Source organism: Clarias gariepinus, chromosome 8 (assembly GCF_024256425.1).
Source record: "Clarias gariepinus isolate MV-2021 ecotype Netherlands chromosome 8, CGAR_prim_01v2, whole genome shotgun sequence".
In the NCBI taxonomy this organism is placed as follows: Eukaryota; Metazoa; Chordata; class Actinopteri; order Siluriformes; family Clariidae; genus Clarias; species Clarias gariepinus.
In genome coordinates this window covers 22,687,808-22,707,950 of record NC_071107.1, presented here as the reverse complement: position 1 = coordinate 22,707,950, position 20,143 = coordinate 22,687,808, and the positions used below count along the sequence as shown (strand labels likewise).

General features: G+C 36.7%; 2 protein-coding genes across 3 annotated transcripts in view; one reads left to right on the top strand and one right to left on the bottom strand.

The window, feature by feature from the left end:
* Nucleotides 1-20,143, top strand: part of metap1 (methionyl aminopeptidase 1) — a 30,657-nt gene that overhangs the window by 3,835 nt on the left and 6,679 nt on the right. The window contains exons 6-11 of one of the 2 annotated variants that reach the window (XM_053502983.1): nucleotides 677-760; nucleotides 2,120-2,258; nucleotides 2,617-2,748; nucleotides 2,915-3,058; nucleotides 4,629-4,694; nucleotides 9,324-10,298. In XM_053502983.1, the coding sequence (XP_053358958.1) occupies nucleotides 677-760; nucleotides 2,120-2,258; nucleotides 2,617-2,748; nucleotides 2,915-3,058; nucleotides 4,629-4,694; nucleotides 9,324-9,490 (732 nt within the window). In that variant the 3' untranslated portion in view covers nucleotides 9,491-10,298. Of the gene's footprint in view, nucleotides 1-676; nucleotides 761-2,119; nucleotides 2,259-2,616; nucleotides 2,749-2,914; nucleotides 3,059-4,628; nucleotides 4,695-9,323; nucleotides 10,299-20,143 lie in introns of those variants that run through there. The other variant, XM_053502982.1, reaches the window with a different exon arrangement.
* LOC128529465 (alcohol dehydrogenase 1-like) lies at nucleotides 10,915-19,362 on the bottom strand. The gene is made up of 10 exons (XM_053502985.1): nucleotides 19,344-19,362; nucleotides 13,855-13,892; nucleotides 12,991-13,092; nucleotides 12,713-12,854; nucleotides 12,511-12,598; nucleotides 11,896-12,115; nucleotides 11,544-11,804; nucleotides 11,334-11,466; nucleotides 11,111-11,249; nucleotides 10,915-11,029 (listed from the first exon to the last, which is right to left on the bottom strand). The coding sequence occupies exons 2-10, from the start codon at nucleotides 13,870-13,872 to the stop codon at nucleotides 10,999-11,001; spliced, it is 1,134 nt and encodes a 377-aa protein (XP_053358960.1). The 5' UTR covers nucleotides 13,873-13,892; nucleotides 19,344-19,362; the 3' UTR covers nucleotides 10,915-10,998.

Here is a 20,143-nt window from a genome sequence, read left to right as displayed (position 1 = left end):
TCTTGCGCATTACAAAAAGCTTCCCTGGAGTTACTGCCAAATCCCCCATTCATTCCATGACCTCACGTCAAGCTTTTTTCACATTTTTGGGTCATTAATGTTCCTGGCATCATTTCAGACATGAAGCAGGCAGTCCGATTATGGCTCTGGTGTACTGATATCCAAGCATTAAGTGCATTAGGGAAAAAATTCTCTTATAACTCTGTTCTGTTATTCTGCACAATCAAAAGTCGCAGTTTGACTTGGACGGTTCTCATACTTTTTCATTTTGATGAGTACCTTATAATATCATGAGGAGTGCAGTTTCGTCCCCAGAGGCAGTCCAAGGCACCTATCTAGTCTAAAAATGATGGTCTGTGATCTTGAAATGTATAGATGATTTGCTCCTTGCGTCAAAAAAAAAGTGAATACCTATTTATTCTTTATTAGTTTAACTTATATAGCAGTGACATAAACTTTGTGGTTCAGAGGGACTTGTAAAACAAACTTTTGAAAACAATGATTACACTGTTCTCCCTAATCAGCAGACACCCATTCTTGGTTATTACCAAGAATATGACCAAGGACACAAATGTTCATACTAAGTTTAGTAATGCTCTTAGTCTTTGTAACATGCTAACAATACTTACAGGTACTGTACGAATTAGATCAGATTTTAATTAAACTTTCTTTGCAGCTGGCGAGAGAGGTTCTCGACATTGCTGCCATGATGGTAAAACCTGGAGTGACGACAGAAGAGATTGATCATGCTGTACATCTGGTAACTCTTTCTTCTCTCTGACCATTCTTGCTTCATGTCCTGTTAAATATTAATGATTAAGCAACTGTCACTGAACCACATTTAGACACACTAAGACCCATGATATTAGATCAAAGTTGAGGAAAAGTCAAGGGGATAATTTTTTTTTTTTTACAGGGAAGAAGATTGTATACATCTTGTTTGCTTTGCTGAAATGGGATTCTGATGTTCATGTGTTATTTTGTAAAATGCTTAATTGCCCCTGTTTTCTCAGAGGCAACAAAAATGTTAGCTTTGAGTAGAACAAACGTTTTATGTGTTACATGTACTAAACAAAACGTTTGCTACTATCCTGCTCCATAATGCTACAAACCAAGCTTGTATCTGATGCAAAAGTAATACATATTACATAGTTAAGGTTTTTATTGTATATTTTAATGGTTTTTAAATGACACTTACAGCTAGATCAGGGCTTCATCAGTGTACAGTAAAAAAAAAAAAAAAAAAGGCTGCTAGGTAACTGTGAGAGCCATCTTAGATCTAATGAGTGCTGCACAATTAATCACATGAAAATCAAAATTCCAATATGGAGGAAAAGGCTGCAGTTTATTACAGAAGCATCCTGAACATGGCATATGCATGTATGGTAAAACTGTCCAATCAGAAGTCTCATTTATCAGTGCATTGTTTTAAATTCCGTGCTTGTGTGTGCTTGTGGCTCTGGAGACAACAAAAGGCTAATCTTCTGCTTTTTGATCACTAAAATAAATACAGCAGCAGAGATGCAAAATAGTCAGTTGGTCCTAAAAACAAATCCTCTTCTGTAATTTGGCAGTATCTCAGATTTAAAAGCAGTGACAATACTCAGATAGCGGTATTGATGTGCAAGGTTAAATTGCATACATGGCTTGGAAACACAACTCCCTTATATCAGCATCTCAGAAAACAGACAGAACTTTGCAAAAAAAAAAACAAAGGAAAATGCTGTAAGTAAATATTGCTGTAAGTTATAATGCTATAATGCTGTAAGTAAGAAAATATTGAAGAGACATCCAAGAATTCACTCATTCTGTGATTTAGAGGTGCTCCGATCAGCCACCGATCATTATTTATTCCATTTAAGTAGTTTGATCGCCACCTTTAATTAGGACGATCAGAAAATCTATGTCTATTGTCTGTCTCACAAGATAAATCTGCAAGGTGTGCACTGAATAAATCTCTCGAAAAGGATGCCAAGCAAAGGAAGACTTTGGTCCTTTGGTTTACTAGTATATAATTGATATGTCATTCAGTTTACCTGTGGTGGTGTTAATGTTGCAGTCGATTGGTGTTTTATTAATACACTATAAAATGTTGATCTTGTTTTCCTTTTGTTAAAAGGCATGCACAGCACGGAACTGCTATCCGTCTCCCCTCAACTATTATAACTTTCCAAAGTCCTGCTGTACTTCAGTTAACGAGGTCATCTGCCATGGAATACCAGACCGCCGCACCCTACAAGAGGGGGACATCCTTAATGGTAAAGACACACAAAAAAATACTTTATAGCATTAATAATACATTTAGAAGGGCAAAATTTGTCACCTGTAATTGCAATGTTACTCACTCCATATCCATATGAGCCCAACTGAGAACAGCTCTAACATGAGTTTATAGTAGTTTAGGTTTATGTTATGGTCATAAGGTTCAGTCTAGGTAAAAGAGTAACTGTTTCATAGAACAGATTTGGTAGACAAGTAATTCCAGATCTGATTCCACACACTTGCTTCATCTTGTGGCAGTTATTTTTTTATTAGTGGATCAGGACAGTGTTATTGCTGTGCAATAACTTCTCTTGTTGCTACTTTTCTTTAATAACCCGAGTTTTTATGTTTCAGTGGACATTACTGTTTTCCACAATGGTTACCATGGAGATCTGAATGAGACCTTTTTTGTCGGTGAGGTGGATGATGGGGCAAAAAGGCTGGTCCAGACTACATATGAATGTCTTATGCAAGCTATTGATGCTGGTAAGAAAAATAAATTTTGCTTTAGCCCTCGATTGTATGGATTTAAAATATTTGTTTATCAGTGTAATATTCTGCTTTGCTTATGCCTCATGGCCTCTAGAGGTCAGCGCTGTACTGCAGCACTGTGCAGCTCAGTAATAGGATGTATTGTGTCCTGTTCTTGAAGTAAAGCCTGGTGTACGTTACCGGGAGCTGGGAAACATTATTCAGAAACATGCGCAGGCTAATGGATTTTCTGTAGTGCGAAGTTACTGTGGGCATGGCATCCACAAACTCTTTCACACAGCACCCAACGTGCCACATTATGCAAGTAAGTATATTATGTTCATATCGACACATACCATGTTAGTTAGAGGAGCATATACACTATATTGCAAAAAGTATTCGCTCACCCACCCAAATAATTGAATTCAGGTGTTCCCATCACTTCCATGGTTACAGGTGTATAAAATCAAGCACCTAGGCCTTAATGCATACCAAGGCATTTTGGGTGATTTCATGCTCCTAACTTTCTGGGAACAGTTTAGGTATGTCTCCTTCCTGTTCCAACATGACTGCGTACCAGTGCACAAAGCAAAGTCTATAAAGACATTAATAAGCGAGTTTGGTGTGGAAGAACTTAAGTCCTGATCTCAACCAATAAAACACCTTTAGGATAAATAAGAGCGGAGATTGCGAGCTGCTCGTCCAACATCAGTGTCTGACATCACAAGTGTGCTTCTGGAAGAATTCCAATGAACACACTCCTAACCCTTCTGGAAAACCTCGCCAGAAAATTTGAAGCTGTTATAGCTGCAAAGAGTGGGCCAACATAATATTAAACCCTGTTTAGAATTGGTTGTTACTCGAGTTTATATGCATGTGAAGGCAGGCGAGCGAACACTTTTGGCAATTTGGTGTGGGTCACAGCACCCTAAACATACTGTATAATTGCAAGTCCTCTGGATATATGCATATACAGTACCAGTCAAAAGTTTGGATTTATTTTCTACATTCTATAACAATACTGGATTATTTTAAAACTAGGAAATAGCACACATGACATTAGATAATTAAGTAACAAGAAGTCATTTGTTCTTCTAAGACATAAAGGTCAGTTGTTCTGGAATAGTTCTTGCAAGAACAGTATTGTCAAGTAGGCCTGCAACAACTAATCGATAAAATCGATAATTATCGATAATGAAATTCGTTGTCAACGAATGCCGTTATCAATTAGTCACTGAGGAGCGCGCCCACAAGATGCACAAATACACAAAGATACACACAGATACACAGCCGCTCGCGCAATGGAGGTTACAAAAGCGTCTGCCAGAGAGAGAGCGCGCCCCAAGTCCTCCAAGGTATGGGAGCAATTTACATTAAACGCCTCTAAGAAGACGGTAACCTGCACGCTATGCAAGACCGAGCTTTCATGACATATCATGCACGAACACTTAAAAAGAAAACGTGTTGGTGTTACAGAAGGCGAAACGTTTAAGTGCTTTTGTTTAAACTGTTTGCTAACTTCGGGACAGTTGCGCTAGATCTGTTCACGTGCTACTCGCTAGCATAACATTGCGCAATCACCTCTTGAGCAATAATGAGTAGTTAAATGGCGCTAATTTAGATTAGCTTAAATTATACGCTGCGAATAACAGTAAAATATTACATTTAGTGAGATGTTAGTCCCGTCCGAAGGCATACAAGAAATGAGAGGTCATTCTAATAGGGCTATAGGTAGCAGACACATCTCAATATCAACTATTTAAAGTAGATAAAAAAAGGAATGAAAAATTAGAAAACATCATGGAATTAGAACGCGTGTCCAAACTTTTAACTGGTAATGTACATATTGATAGCCTGTCCCACTGAATGGTGAATTATATGTTATATGTGTATAGAGAATAAAGCTGTTGGAGTGATGAAACCAGGACATGTCTTCACGATTGAGCCCATGATCTGTGAAGGTAAGAGCCTAATAAAATCTCAATCTTTAGATCAACATCTTAATTTGCTACACTAAAAGTGCTCTGGTTGACCAAGCAGACTACATCAGTGAGAAATAGATCTGTGTTATGGAACATTACGACTTGTATGTACAGCTTGCTGCTTGCAGAGGGTCTCTGGAGGCTGTCAAACCAAATTAGCCATCAGAAAACAGATTTTATAAATTTCAGGTCAAGTAAGTTAAAAAAAAAAAAAAAAAGACAAGATTTTTCTGTAACATACAAAATTATTCGTCCATGTTATTTTGTAACGTACAACAGCCATCAGTTGCAGTTGATCATGGCAACAAGCATGCCCCTTAAATCTTTTATAAATGAAAAGGTAGAACAACTTGGTTTATGTGCTGCAACACAAGTCAGATTTTCACTGCTTGCAATATATCTTTCTCCCTTGAGAACCTATTTGCAGTTCAAGTGCAGTCTTTCATTCCGACCAAACAGAAGCCACATCTAATTCCACCTGTTTGATTTTTGGCTTTAAATAGCTCATCGGGTGTAGCTATCGGCTGCTTGGTTGAAGTGAAAGACCGCACTCGCTATGCTGCCTCTGGTTCTTTCTAGATAACATTCAAAACCATGGCCTTAAGACGTGTTCTTGACACCCTTAGCACAAAACCAGAGGCAGCATTGACGGTTTATGTACCGTAAAGTCCATAAATATTTGAACATTAAGGATACTGTTTTTGGCTGTCTACCACAGTATATTGATGAATGAATAATTAATTAATTTAATTACATTTTATTTGTATGGTGCTTTTAACAGTTGTCATTTTCACAAAGCAGCTTTACACAGTCGAAAGAAATTATGGAAGTTTGTATGCAATGTGAATGTGTATGAATCAAAATCATTAGATAGACCCACAATTAAGATGCACGGTCACCAGTGACCAGAATTGATTGGCCATGATGTTTCTTTTCTGGAGAATTGTGGGGCAGGATAGCATTTACAAGGAGAGTTTCATAAAGCATTCCATGTCTTTCTTGTTTTTCTTGCATGTCTTTCATGTATCCTATATCACAGAAATTTCACAGATGCAAAAAACAAAACAAACAAACAAAAAAACTAAGACTATCACTTCCTAGGCTACAGCAGTACTCATAATGGCTACATTCACATTTACCAGTCTCATGTTACTTAATCCTACTCTGTCACTGGTTAAGCAACTTATTTTAACAAACCTTATATCATTAACTCCTACCCTGACAATGTTTCTCACAAAAACACAGATTATATTTATATATAATATTTATATGGTTAATTATTATTATATGCAATAGTGTCTGGACAGGGATTCCAAGAAACTGTTGTCTAACAAGCCCATAGCATAGCAGAATAACAAGTAGCAATAATCCACTAAACAGCTTTCTTACAACCATAATTTCCTAATGATTGTTGTTATATAAGCTTAAAGAGAATTACTTGCAAGAAATTCTCTGTAACAAAATTCAGTTTCCAAACACAACTGGACATGTATATCTATGTCCACTCTCTCTGAAAGGTTCAAATACTTAGGTTTAGAAAAAAAAAAAAGAAAATTTCTTCCTTTGAAAATCAGCAGTGCAAAGCTCCAGCCAGTGAGTTTTAAAGCGTTCTGCTGACTCCCAGCATGAGGCTATGTGCTACAGCTTAGGAACAATTTGTCCATACTAGTGCTGCACGATTAATCATATCGCAATCGCGATGTCAGCCTATGCGATTACATTACAGCAAATGTTGCGATTATATAAAATAAACAAATGCGGTCGCGGATGTAACAAGACATTCATTCTAAGAGCTGTATGGCCATTTCTTATGTCAGAAATAAAAAAATAAAAAAAACAGTCAGTCTCGTGTAGCGCGCGTGCTGGTGGTCACGTGACTTTCGCAGCGCAGTGTGGAGACGGAAGAAAATGGATACAAAAGAGACCGACGCTGAACTTGTGCCCAGAAAAAATGCAACCTCTGTTATTTGGCGATATTTTGGTTTCAGGATATCGGACACTAAGCAGAAAGAGGTACTGCGCAAAATTGGCAAAACTAAAGTCACTACATCAGGTGGCAACACGACAAATTTATATCAGCACCTGAAGCAACACAGAAAAGTATGATAAATGCATGGCGGTAAAAGCCAAGAGTAGTAAAAAGACCAAACAAAGCACAACCCAGTGTGAGCAGAACAAAACAACACATTATTACAGATGTGTTTGTAAGTCTCAGTAAGTGACGTAGCGACGTTCAACTTGAAATAACTGCAGTGAAATTCTTTTGAACCCCTACAGACATTTGGTCAAGCAGGACGACTGAGACATACAGTATATTAGCCTAACCGCGCACAATGAGTTTGAACTGAAAAGCCGTTGCCTGCAAACATCGTATTTCCCTGACGATCACACCAGAGAGAACATGCATCGCCAAAGCGGTGGCGCTTAATCACTGGACTAGGTTCCAGTGCTTCGGGCATAGACTTTATTTAGCCATCGGTATGGTAAATTAATTTAATCTTTTTATATTTAAAGCTACTTAACTGTATGTTAGAGAGGACAGCTATTAACAGATTTATTTAAGAATAAATGGAAATACAGTGTAGAAATCTGTGTCACAAAGAACACTAGAAATGTCTCATTTAAATTATTTTCATGATTATTAGCATGACTCTAAAATTTATATGTTTAAAGGACACTTTTCTTTCCTTTAATCTCTTCATCATTAGATTAAAAATGGTGAGTGATTTGATAAGAATACCAATAAAGTATGTGTTACATCCTCCTTAAATGTCCCTGTTTTGGGACAAAATGTAAAAATTATTTTTTTTAAATGGGTATTTGTTTTATTTATCTGTACTTTTGACTTTTTAATTTTATTTTAAAGTTAATTTAATGTAATTTAATTCAATAATGTAAAGATGTTACTGTTATTTAAATTTGTACAATTTTGTTTTAATTAGAAAACATTGTTCATTTCTAGTTGCTAAATTGCACTGTACACTATATCTATCTATATTTAAAAATAAATTTAAATTTCAGCATTATTAGTAATGTGGGTGCATTTTCCTTGATAACAAGCAAGTTGAGTCATACCACTTGTTTATCGTATCGCAATCGTAAATCGCAATTTTGACCTAAATAATCGCAATGTGACATTTTTCCCAAATCGTGCAGCCCTAGTCCATACCCTTATCCATACTTTTCTTCTCCCTTCATTCTGGTAGTTAATTTTTCTCATCAGTTTCATAACTGAAAGATCTTCTGTTTTAGATTGTTGTTTTTTCTTTTTTTCCCCCCACAAACATTTCTTTTTGGGGTTTACATCTTTGAATAAACTCTTTTGGTAATGGATTCTGGTAAAGTCTTCTTTCAGTCATCAGCCATGGTTGATAGTCTTCTGGGCTTTTTGACATTTTTAAGCTCAGCAGTGCCTTCTTTCTCTTTAAAAATTTACAAACTATATCTATATTCTATATCTTTGGTGGGCTTGTTTTGATTTTTTTAGCCTAATGATGGTTTGCTTTATTGGCAGCGACAAATTACCGCCGACCTTTTGGTGTCAATGCGGTTAATTGAAATGTTAGGTAATTTTTCATTCAATTCACACTTCTGCAAATACTTGTATCACCTCTTCTTCTGGTGTGTGCTTCTTATCCTCGATCCATTCTTCATTTTTTTGTTAATATAGTAATAACATACATATTTATATTTTTATCAGATACAGACACTACAGATCTTTGGGGGAGACATTCGTAATTTTACACAATGCTTTTAAAAAATTTTTTACATGTCATATGCTTTTATAAGCTTATCAATTTGAGTTTCAATACTCAAAGAAATATGAATAATTTTCAATTTAAATAATTATTGATTTAAGTAAGACAGTATGAAACGCTGAAAAATGGTCATTTTTGGGGCACATATAAAATCATCTCTCCAAAACAACTCAAGTAAATGACTTGAAATTTTTAGGGACACAAGATTGGTCTCTTCCATGTTGCATAAACTTCAGAAGTAGCTTCTTTGGCTTACACATTTTCTGTATTATATGAATAACACAAAAATTAATCCGAACTTGACTGACAACATTTCAATATTTAAATACTTTAATACCTTAATACCTAATTACTTAAAAATATATATAGCAATCATATGGTTGAATAAAACTTTTAGTGCTGTTAAATCAGAAACAACCACAATACCCCAAAATCTAATTCAATTTAATTGACAGTCTATGTATTCCTTGCATCTCTTAATAGCACACACCTGACCACAGAGGAGCTAACAGGCAATTTGTCCAACTATATTTGGTCTTTTAAAAAGGGGGACCACCTAAAAAAGAATGCTACATTTTCTACACTGTTTACCCAATTTGGATGTAAATACCTTCTGAAAGCTAATTTTAATTTATTATCCAGTACACTCTGTTAAAAGTACATTTATACTGACTGTATGTCTATGATCAGAGTATTAAATAACAAAAATGTTGATACCAGTTTGAGAAGTTGGGGTGAGCTTTACACCAGGAAGTAACATGTGTCTAAAAACATCAAAAACCTTCCAGTTTTTTTTTTCTTTCCAAGTATGCTTTGAATGTTTATAAACTTGGCCCTCTCCTCTATGCAGGTGGTTGGCAGGATGAGACATGGCCAGATGGTTGGACAGCTGTTACTCGAGATGGGAAACGCTCTGCCCAGTTTGAACACACACTTCTGGTGACCGAAACAGGTTGTGAGATTCTCACTCGTCGATTGGATGAAAACGGTCGTGCTCACTTCCTGTCACAGATGTAACATGCTCGGGTGAGAACACAGGCCCTTCCAGCAGTGGACACATCTGCTCCGCCCCTGTCACTGATCAGCCAATCACGTTGTGGTTCTCTGTTGGGCAGAAGATTATTGGCCAAGTGGCCATAGTAATGGATTGTCTGATTGGGCGAGAAGTGCAGATTTGTTTATTTATGAATTCGTCATCTGAACAATCGTAGGACTCAACTTGGATTTAATCAGACTGGAAGGCACTGACCTTCGACCTGCTTGCAGTGCCACCACCGTTTGTTTGGAAATTTTGTGTGTGTGTGTGTGTGTGTGTGTGTGTGTGTGTGTGTGTGTGTGTGTGTGTGTGTGTGTGTGTGTGTGTGTGTGTGTGTGTGTGTGAATAAGTACACATTCTTTAATGAATGAGCAGTGTGTAAGTTCAAGATAGTGTGTGTCCAAGTATGAATGGTAAGCCATGTCATGTGTTTCCAAATGATACCAAACAGACTGATTAATCAAATCTTATTGCATTTTTCTCTTTCCATTCTGGTTTATCCCCAAATACTCTCCGTTTACAAAAGAGTGCCTCACTACACACAATGTCTCAAGTTCTACCAGAGTGCATCAGACCCATCTGTTGTGATTTGTTTAAATATAAATGATATGTGAGGGTGTAATTCATTTGTTATTGGTTACTGTCGTACAGAACTGGTCTGCAGGGTTGATCTTACATTGCTAGGTTATTGGTCATTGGTGCTCAGTGTGTGTCTAAAACCCAGTCAAACCCATTTCATTGATCTGCCTTTCACTGATTCAAGTTGTATTAAAGCAGATTTGCCCTGTGGATTGTGTCCAAGTTGTTTGTTTTTGTGAGTAACCTGTGTGTCTGTGGTTCTGTCTGTTGACATATTTGTCAAGGTTCAGTTTGTAAATTTGTTTTGGGAAGTTTAAAATATCGTTTATACAAACTTGCAAATGCTTAATTAATTCTACATAAATAAAATGTTTCGTGTAATTTATTCAGAAACTGTCTTTTTCTCTGACACCCTCTCTGGTTATTTTCAGAACTTTATTATTTATTATAAACTGCATAAAACATGGTTTATTTGTTAATTGAATAGCTCAAATTGGGAAATATTTATCCAGTGAGATTTCTGGCAGCTGAAGCCAATCTTATACAGTCAAAGGTTAGAGTTTAAACAATTCTATTGAAATATCTTAGGAATTATTACTTTTTGGATTGTTGAAATAGGAATTTGCTGTTCAGTCTTTAGATTGTATTTGTTAAATATTGTTTGGATTAGAGTTTTTCAGTTGTCCTCAGTCCTCCAGAGATGTGCATGAATGGATATATTTTAAAGCCTAAAGTCTGTTTCAGAAGGGATTTCCACAAAATTAAAAGGAGCAGATTTTTTTTAATTTATTTTTTGCAGCTCGACATTTGCAGATTCTTCCAGGTCATTTTTATTAATCACTTAAAAAGGCCTTTGGTTCTTGTAAACATTGTGTAAATAGGATGAGCTCTTAAAATGTAAGCCAGAAACTCATTTGGATAGATTCAGAATGGTTCGGATGCTATAAGAAAAAAAAAAAGATTGTTACACAAGTAATGAAAAGCCAAGGTAATTAAAAACAGTTGAATGATGATCCATTTACCATTCTCCTTTTTTCATGAGTTCAATGGCATCATTGACTTGCTCAAGACTCATAGTATGAGTCACAAATTCATCCAGCTTTATGCGGCCAGCCATGTAGTCAAGGACTAGCTTGGGAACAGAATCCTTGCTCTTAAAGCCTGAGACACACAGATATACAAAGATCAACAAAAGCACATTTCCCTTCAGTAGCCTTTGGTTAATGTTAGTATTCACCAGGTTACCTCCCAACACTGATCCCTTCCAGGTTTTTCCAGAAATTAGCTGAATTGGTCGTGCAGAGAAGTCACTAAGGTCTGTCCAGCCAACAATCACACTCACCCCCCATCCTTTAACACACGACTCAAGTGCAGTCCTCTTTAAAAAAAAAAAAATACTATTGCATTTTGTCATAAAGAAAAAGACCAATACGCAAAAGTGTTATCACAGCTTACCATAACAGCCACATTGCCCACACACTCCAGGGAGAAATCCACACCTCCATTGGTCATTTCTGCCAGAACCTCACTCACAGGCTTATTGTGTGATTTAGGGTTCACAAATTCAGTGGCTCCAAGTACCTTTGCCATTTCAAACTTCTGATCGTTTATGTCCACAGCGATTATCCTGGAAGCTCCAGCCTTCTTACAACCCATTACTGCAGCAAGGCCTACGGCACCAAGCCCGAACACTGCGCACACTGACCCGGGCTCTACCTATAGGACGATAGTATACATACAGTATATATAAGTACTGTATATAAAGACAATCTCAGTAGTACATATAAAAAAGCAGCACTATACGTACCTTGGCGGTGTTGATTGCTGCCCCGTAGCCGGTGGTAATCCCACAGCCAAGCAGACAAACACGGTCCAGTCGGGCATTATCATGGATCTTGGCCAAAGCAATCTGGTTTACGACCGTATACTCAGAGAAGGTGCTGGTGCCCGTAAACTGCAGGACAGGCTTACCACGACAGGAAAAGCGTGTTGTGGTTTCTGACATCTCAGCATATCGGTCATTAGACCTGTGTACAAACAAGTTCACTGTCCCTTCAACATTTACCTTTATTTATTTAATACAAGTCTTTAGTCAATGGGACTTGTGATGAGTACTTGTGATGGCGGCATAGTGGTGTAGGGGTTAGCATTGTGGCCTCGCACCTCTAGGGTCAAGGGCTTGATTCCTGCTTTTGGGTCTGGGTGCATTGAGTTTGCATGTTCTCCCTGTGCTTGGTGGGTTTCATCCCACAGTCCAAAGACATGCAGCTAATAGGTATTCCCAAACTGCTGGTAGTGTGTGTGTGTGTGTGTGTGTGTGTGTGAGCTTATGTTAGCTGTGATAGGCTCTAGGTTCCCTCAACCCTGTACAGGATAAGCGTTAATGAAAATGAATGAATGTGCACTCATGTAGTTTTCTTACCAGCCATGCTCACAGAGGTTAGTCTTTGGGTTCTTACAGAACTTGCACTCTCTACACTGAGAGAGGGCGAGGGGAATGACCTTATCACCTTTAACAAACATAATCATGAGCAGCAGAGGTCAGTACATGGCAGGCAAACAAGCAGGAGCAATCCAGAGAAGCAGAGCGAATTGTGAACTTTTAAAGGTGAAGGTGTTCTTACCAGGTTTGAATTCAGTGACTCCAGGTCCAACACTCTCTACCACACCAGCCGCCTCATGTCCAATTACAACAGGAAAACCGTCCTTATGTTTTCCGTCAAATAGATGGTACAAGTCGGTGTGACAAATACTGGTAGCGATTACCTACCAGACAGGACAGGATCATAGTACACTTCATAATATATATATATATATATATATATATATATATATATAAAAGAATATTTATAAAATGTATTTATGGGAGCAATAACAAAGTCATGAAAAAGAAATGTCCAACCTTGATACGTATTTCATTCTTTTGGGGTGGAGCCACTTCAATCTCTTCTATCACTAGAGGAGTATTGGGCTCCCAAGCTACAGCAGCCCGACATTTAATCACCTAGAAACACACACATGCACAATATTGTGGTGTACTGAACAGAGACATGTACCGTGAAATATGATTATGCACACTGCATTTTACAACCTTGTTTAATATTAAACCTTGGATAAATGATCCAGTGTTAGTATTTGGTACTGTAGGTACTGACGGTGGAACTGGTTACCAGCAGCTCTTATTGTTTTTCTAAGAACATCCTTCTGGGGGCCTTTGTTTCTACACCAACTGAACTGCTTCATATATATTTTTATTTTAAATTATTTACTTTTATGTACAATATAACATTGGTGTCATAGGTAACTTGCTGCCTAAATGCAGTAACACTTGATTTCGATTTCAGAATTAATATACTGAACTAACTAATTAACTAAAGGTTAATATTTGAAGACTAGTTGCATTGTCTTTTTGCAATAACGAAAAAATATACAGTACATTATGCCAAAATCGATAGGGAGAAAGGGGATTATGCAACAAGGGGTAAAGTAGCACTTCTATGTTTGGTCAAAATACAGAATCAGAACACAAATGTCCATGATTGCTACTGTAGCTGCAGTCTATAATATACAGTACATTATATATTATGTGTTCCACATTGTACAAGTTCTCAAAGCCTTGGGTACTGTAAGTTTCTTAAATGGAAACTTAACCAATTTTTCATGGCAGGATTTAACTAATAAGCTTAGTAGGGTGAGTTCATTTCAAGTTTTCAGATACAAACAAAGGGCAGCTATCGATACAACAGAAAGAGGCAATGAGACGTACCTTTCCTGCAGTGGCCATGTCTTATTGGTGTCACTTAGCTGAGAGAAAGAGAGAGAGAGAGAACGAAAAAGAGCAAAAAGTTTTTGGCTCGCAATTATATATATACGTGGCCAAAATCGCAGTAAGGGGGCACCACCTTCCACTACCTCTCTCTAAGGAGGAGCTTCAGGATATCCACAAGATTTATAACATGATTAAGAAATAAGGAAGAGTAAGTATATAATTAATTTTGTTTAATGATTTATGTATAACTTGTTTAAGGTTGTGATAAGAGCCAAATCGTAGCTTAGATTAGGGAAACGATGCATTGTGCAACTATATGAAGAAATTTTTCATGAATCAATGGAGACATATTTTACACGACATAAAAGCTTGTTTTCACTTGAACTGCCATTTTTCCACCGGCCTAATGTAATGTGTAATGGAGCTGATAAACAATTATGTGCGGATAAATTACTGAATATTTTTCCATCCTGCGGCCTTCTGCTCTGATTCCAACAGCTTTACCATTTCTGATATGCCAGTTTAACTAAAGATACTTCTTTCCTTTTTTCCCCAGCATTTTTTCCGTTAACATAATACAATCATGCACTGCAACTAGATAAATGTTGAATTAATATTATTGTATTATTGGCCCAACTTCTTACAGTGGTAGTTGCTCAGATAACATTGTGTTTTGGAAAACTTTGGTGACACAGAATAAAGAATAAACAAAAATTTTACTTCCCTTGAGATGCAATCACAAGATTTTATATTTATAAAATATGTCTCAGCTTACAGGTTATTTTAGACAATTTAGAGTTATATTCATGAATCTGGTGTGTTTCCACTTATCGATATACTGAGGCACATTAGGCTTCATGTTACCGCAATGTACAGGCTGAATGATTATAACCATATCTCTCTTTTTTCTCCACTGCTGCCTTGACTTTTGCCCAGCAACGGCATCTTTCTCGAAATAGATATAACTAAAATATCTTCTAAAATTTATGTACTTTTTGTCGTTACAAGACCTTTTGAAATCAATATGTTTCAGTTAGTTTACAGATTATTTTAGACAATTGGAGTTATATGCATGAGGCAGGTGTGTTTCAGCTTATCGTTATATTGAGGCATGTTAGGCTTCATGTTACCACACTGTACAGGAGTTAGCAAGCTAAATGCTTATACCCATATCTCACTTTTTTGGCGTCCTGCTCCACCCCAGCACACACGGCCTCGCAAGCGCTTAGGTAATGAAAGTTTGCCAGTAAAGGGTTGGTGGCACTTTAGTACTTGGTAAGTTAAGGGATATAAAAATGTCCGAGTTAGTTTGTATCTGAGTCGTTAACGCTCATCTATGAATGTTGGTTAACTTTTCTGTATGAAAACTGAATTGAGTAAATACCTGCTTTACTCATCATTTAAAATATCACTCCAAATATATAGTTACTCCTGGGAATGACAAAGTAAAATGATAATTAAAACATAATAATAAAAAAAACCTCTTGAATATATCAGGCCCTTTTAAATATGGAACAATGCATAGCTTTCAACTATCATTTATTTCTAGAAACACCTTTCTAGTCTTTTATACACACGGGTGGTACATAGCCTTAATAATATCATTCATCATAACTTGATATTTTGTGTCATACTAGATATTGTAATTTTTGTCTGTAGAAAATTTTTCTTGTTTTTAAAACCAGAGCTCTGCTGTGGAGAATTGGGTCAGAGGTGTGACGTTGTCTATTTGGTGCTGCTGCAAGGACTTGAACATGCTATTGAAGTTGCAGTGGTGTTGAAGGAGACTGTAGTTCCTGACGGCCTGGGTGACTGTGCAACAGTTTTAGGAGGTATGACAGACAAGTTAGGTCTGAGCAATTCCAATGGTATTATTGGATTGTATTGTTAAGCCAACTTGTTTTTATTAAAATAATAATAATAATCACTTGAAGCAATTACAAGAATAAACTAAAATGGAAGACAACTTTTTGGAATAGATTTAAAGTTAGGCTAAGTCAACCAAGGAGAAATATAATTAATCGAGCCCACAACCAATACCACTTGAGCTAACTTAAATATATAATATTTTTTAAGTAAACATAAAAACCTTAACCTTTTTACACTGAGGTGGTGTGTAAAAGTCAGTGCATGGTTTAATTTCTTTTTTGTGTGTAAAACATACTAAAATTATCTGATTTCATCAGGTTTTAGTATTAGGCAAATAGAACTCCAGATGAGCAAGAACATATATCTTTTTTCACCGTGCATTTATTTATTATACAAACATGAAGCCAAAAAGAATAAAACGTGTAGGTAGTACTAATAACCCATTATTACTTTTACTGGTTTTATAAGGGTCAGCTGCAGCCAGGTGCTGTTAATCATCTGCCCTTGATTAATTTATCAGCAGCAGGTGTGCAGAGCTCTATAAAAGCAGAGGTTTTGGCAGTTTGCTGGTCTGGAGCATTTAGGTGTGTGTTAACACAATGCCAAGAGGTAAAGAAATAAACTATGGTCTTAGAGAAGCAATTATGCTGCAAATCAATAAAAAAAAAACATTATAAAATCATTTCCAAACTACTTTCAAGAGTTCAACATTAAGTGAGGAAGATTATTCACAAATGAAAAGCATTCAAGACAGTTGCCAATTTTCCCAAGAATGGACATCCCAGTACATTCACTCTGAGGTTAGACTGTGCAATGCATAGACAAATACAAGGAGGAAAAAGAGCTACATTTATTCCGTACAGGCCTCACTGAACATGCTAAATGATAGAATAAAGCAGGATTAGAAGAAGACTGAACATTTACAATTTGCTTGGAAGGGTTGCCACAAGAAACTCTCCTGTCTAAAAAATAACATGGAAGCATGAATTAGTTTCGCAATTCTGCATCTAAACAAACCACAAGGCTTCTGGAACAATATCCTATGGACCAAAGAGACCAAAGTGAAATCCTGGGCACCTTGCAGTCAGAGGAAAATGTAAGACCAGCAGTCCGATAGCTAAAGCTTGGTTGAAATTACGTCATGCAACAGGACAATAATCCAAGGCACACTAGTAAATCTATGTTAGAATGGCTGAAAAATTAAAGAATTAAGATTTTGAAATGGACTTGTGAGTCCAGACCTCAACCCAACTGAAATGCTGAGATGGGACCTGAAGAGAGCTGTGCATAAGCAAATGCCTACAAACCTCAATGAGCTGAAGCAATATTGTAACGAAGAATGGACCAAAATAATTTAAATGCTGAAAAAGTCATGTAGGAAATGATTACTTTAAAGTGAATCTACAAGGTATTGAATCATTGGAGTACTTGTACACTATGATAGAGTATTTGGCCCCTTCCTGATTTTTTACACTTAAATGATTATTATCATTAAATAAATGTTAATATCACACAAAGATAACCAGAGTAAATTCAAAATGCAGTTTTTAAACAATGATTTTATTGATTAAGGGAAAAAAGCTGTTCAAACTTGCCTGGTCTGATGTGACAAATAATTGACCCTAAACCTAATAACTGGTTGTGCCACCCTTGGCAGCAACAACTATACAATCAAGCAATTCAGATAACTGGAAATAACTCTTTCACATCGCTGTGAAGAAATTTTGGCCCGCTCTCCTTTCCTTTGCAGAATTGTTTTAATTTAGCCACATTGGAGGGTTTTCAAATGTGAAATTTAACTAGGCACCTGCGAATCCTTATAATATATATATATATATATATATATATATATATATATATATATATATATATATATATATATATATATATATTATTCAGAGGTGGATTTGCTGGTGTGCTTGAGATCATTATCCAACAAGCACTTAAGCTTGATGTCACAAACTGGCCAGACATTCTCCTTCGGGATTTTCTGGCAAAGCACAGATTTCATAGTTCCATTACTTAAGGCAAGTAGTCCAGATTGCACTTTTTAAGAAATGTTGAGTTAGTTTTATGTCAGATGTACTGGGGTGCATACCTTCCAAAAAGTTACAAAATTTTGTCTCAATGTTCCACAGAAAACTTGCCAAAAGTCTTTGGGATGAACCATTGTGTTCTTGTTGGTCAGCAATAGCTTTTACCCCTTTTTGCCCAGTCTCTTTCTTATTGTTCAATCATGAACACTGACCTTAACTGAAACTATTGAGCCCTGCAATTCTTTAGATGTTATTCTGGTTTTTTTTTTATTTTTATGAGCTCTTGGATGAGTCAGGGAAGCTTTACAACTGTTCTAAATTTTCTGAATTTATGAATAATGGTTTCTCTCTGTGGTTCGCTAAAGTCCCAAAGCCTTAGAAATGGCTTTGTAACCCTTTCCAGACTGATAAATGTCAATTACTTTGTTTTTGTTTAGTTCTTGAATTTCTTTAGATCTCAGCATAATATTTAAGATCTTTTAGCATGCCTTACTTACTAGGATTTCCTGATACAACTCTGGCGGTAATCACACCTGAGAGGGGAGGGGAATTACTTTTTTACATAGGGCCAGGTAGATTTGGATAGCTTTTTCCCTTAAGGTCTTACGGAAACAGGTTTTTATTTGGAAAAGCAGGGAAGAAAAGGGTTTAAGGAAGGAGGAAGGAAAAAAGGAAAGTTGTGGAGGTGTGCACAGAAGCTAGTGTACTCCTATTGCAGCTATCCTTAATGTGGCAATCAAGTGGCGATATTTTAAGTTCCCGGGGCACATGACATCACACCTCTCACATACCACTTATCGCATGTTAGCATCTGCTGCATGAGTCTGCTCTGAAGTCCTCCGGACGTCGCGCTACACTCCCTGCCTTGTTTTTATAGCACGGGGAAGCCGAAGATCCATAAAAGATGATTATTATTCACCACCCAGTCCCTTTTCCAGCGGCACTTTTGCGCACCTGCAGAAGGGAAGGCCACCTAAGTAGTGCGCCTACGAAGTGAGCAAGGATGACAACAGATTGAGGCTCATGCCCATCACCGGCACAAACCGTGATGTGCCAGTAATGCATGTGCCCACTGTCTTTCTGATGCATCCAGGTGGTAATGGCACAGGTGCTTGGACGTGATCATTGTTGCTTGCAAGCAGTGGTGTCAAAAGTTTTCACATTCATTACTTGAGTAGGAGTATAGATACTAGGGTTTAAAAAGACTTCTTTAGAAGTTGAAGTATCAACTCAAGCTTTTTACTCAAGTAAAAGTGTAAAAGTACTGGTTTCAAAACTACTTAAAGTATAAAAGTAAAAGTAACGTGAGAGGGAAAAAGCATTAAGGATAAAAGCTTAGGCTGTGCCACGGGCCTACATACTGCACTAACACCTCTTAAAAAAAAAAAAAGGAAAATGTGTTGTTGTTTTTTTGTTGTATTTTTTAACGGCCATATTGATTTGGGATACTGTATATGGCAATTGAAAAAGAATGCATTTTAGTACAATGCAAATACATTAAAGACTCATATATATATATATATATATGTACCACTGAGCATTAACATTTTTCATGGAGAAGAAGATATGATAACTAGTTACCTATAAGTATTTTAATGGTGCAAAAAGTCAGAGGCATGTCATCGGTAACCTTTATTGGAATGTAAATGTGCATCCAAGCTTAGCTGCAGGAATCTGTGAGGGCAACATACAAGAAAATTAGTGTACTCAGGGCAGGCTTAGTAACAATTACCCTTGTATGGTTGTCTACAATAAACATTACTGCTGTCAGAATGAATGATTAGTCCAAGTGATTAATCAAAAAAAAAAAAAAATATATATATATATATATATATATACATCATTCCTGTTATCTTCCTGGTGCTGTTACCCTACTCGCTGGTGCTTGGTTGTGACATTTCGCTTGAATCTTGAGTCTCTATCACAGACATCTTCGTCTACTTATCACAACCTTATCAACCGAAAATGCTATTTTATTCAAACGTCCTTGCTGGAGTGTGTGACGTGCCATCATGTGCAGATGTGATGGATCGCATACCAACCAATAGGGTGTCGCAATGGTATGTTTATACTTCTCATTCAACCACAATTAAATTCGCTCCATTCGGATGGCGCGATTTATCCGGATGGGTTTTTTTTGTTTGTTTTTTGAATGACAAGCTGAAATAAAACAGGAGTAACGAGGCTATTTTTAAAATGTAAGGAGTAGAAAGTACAGATACTTCTGTGAAAATGTAAGGAGTAGAAGTAAAAAGTCGGCTGAAAAATAATTACTCCAGCAAAGTATAGATACACAAAATTTCCACTTAAGTAAGGTAATGAAGTATTTGTACTTCGTTACTTGACACCTCTGCTTGCAAGTATATTTTACATTTGTTTAG

Excerpts from the sequence above, each read along its gene's own strand:
- LOC128529465 (XM_053502985.1), bottom strand. Across the intron at positions 12,599-12,712 it reads AGTCACTGAATTCAAACCTG|GTGATAAGGTCATTCCCCTC; the intron begins GTAAGAACACCT and ends TGTTTGTTAAAG. Across the intron at positions 11,805-11,895 it reads CAGCAATCAACACCGCCAAG|GTAGAGCCCGGGTCAGTGTG; the intron begins GTACGTATAGTG and ends ATCGTCCTATAG.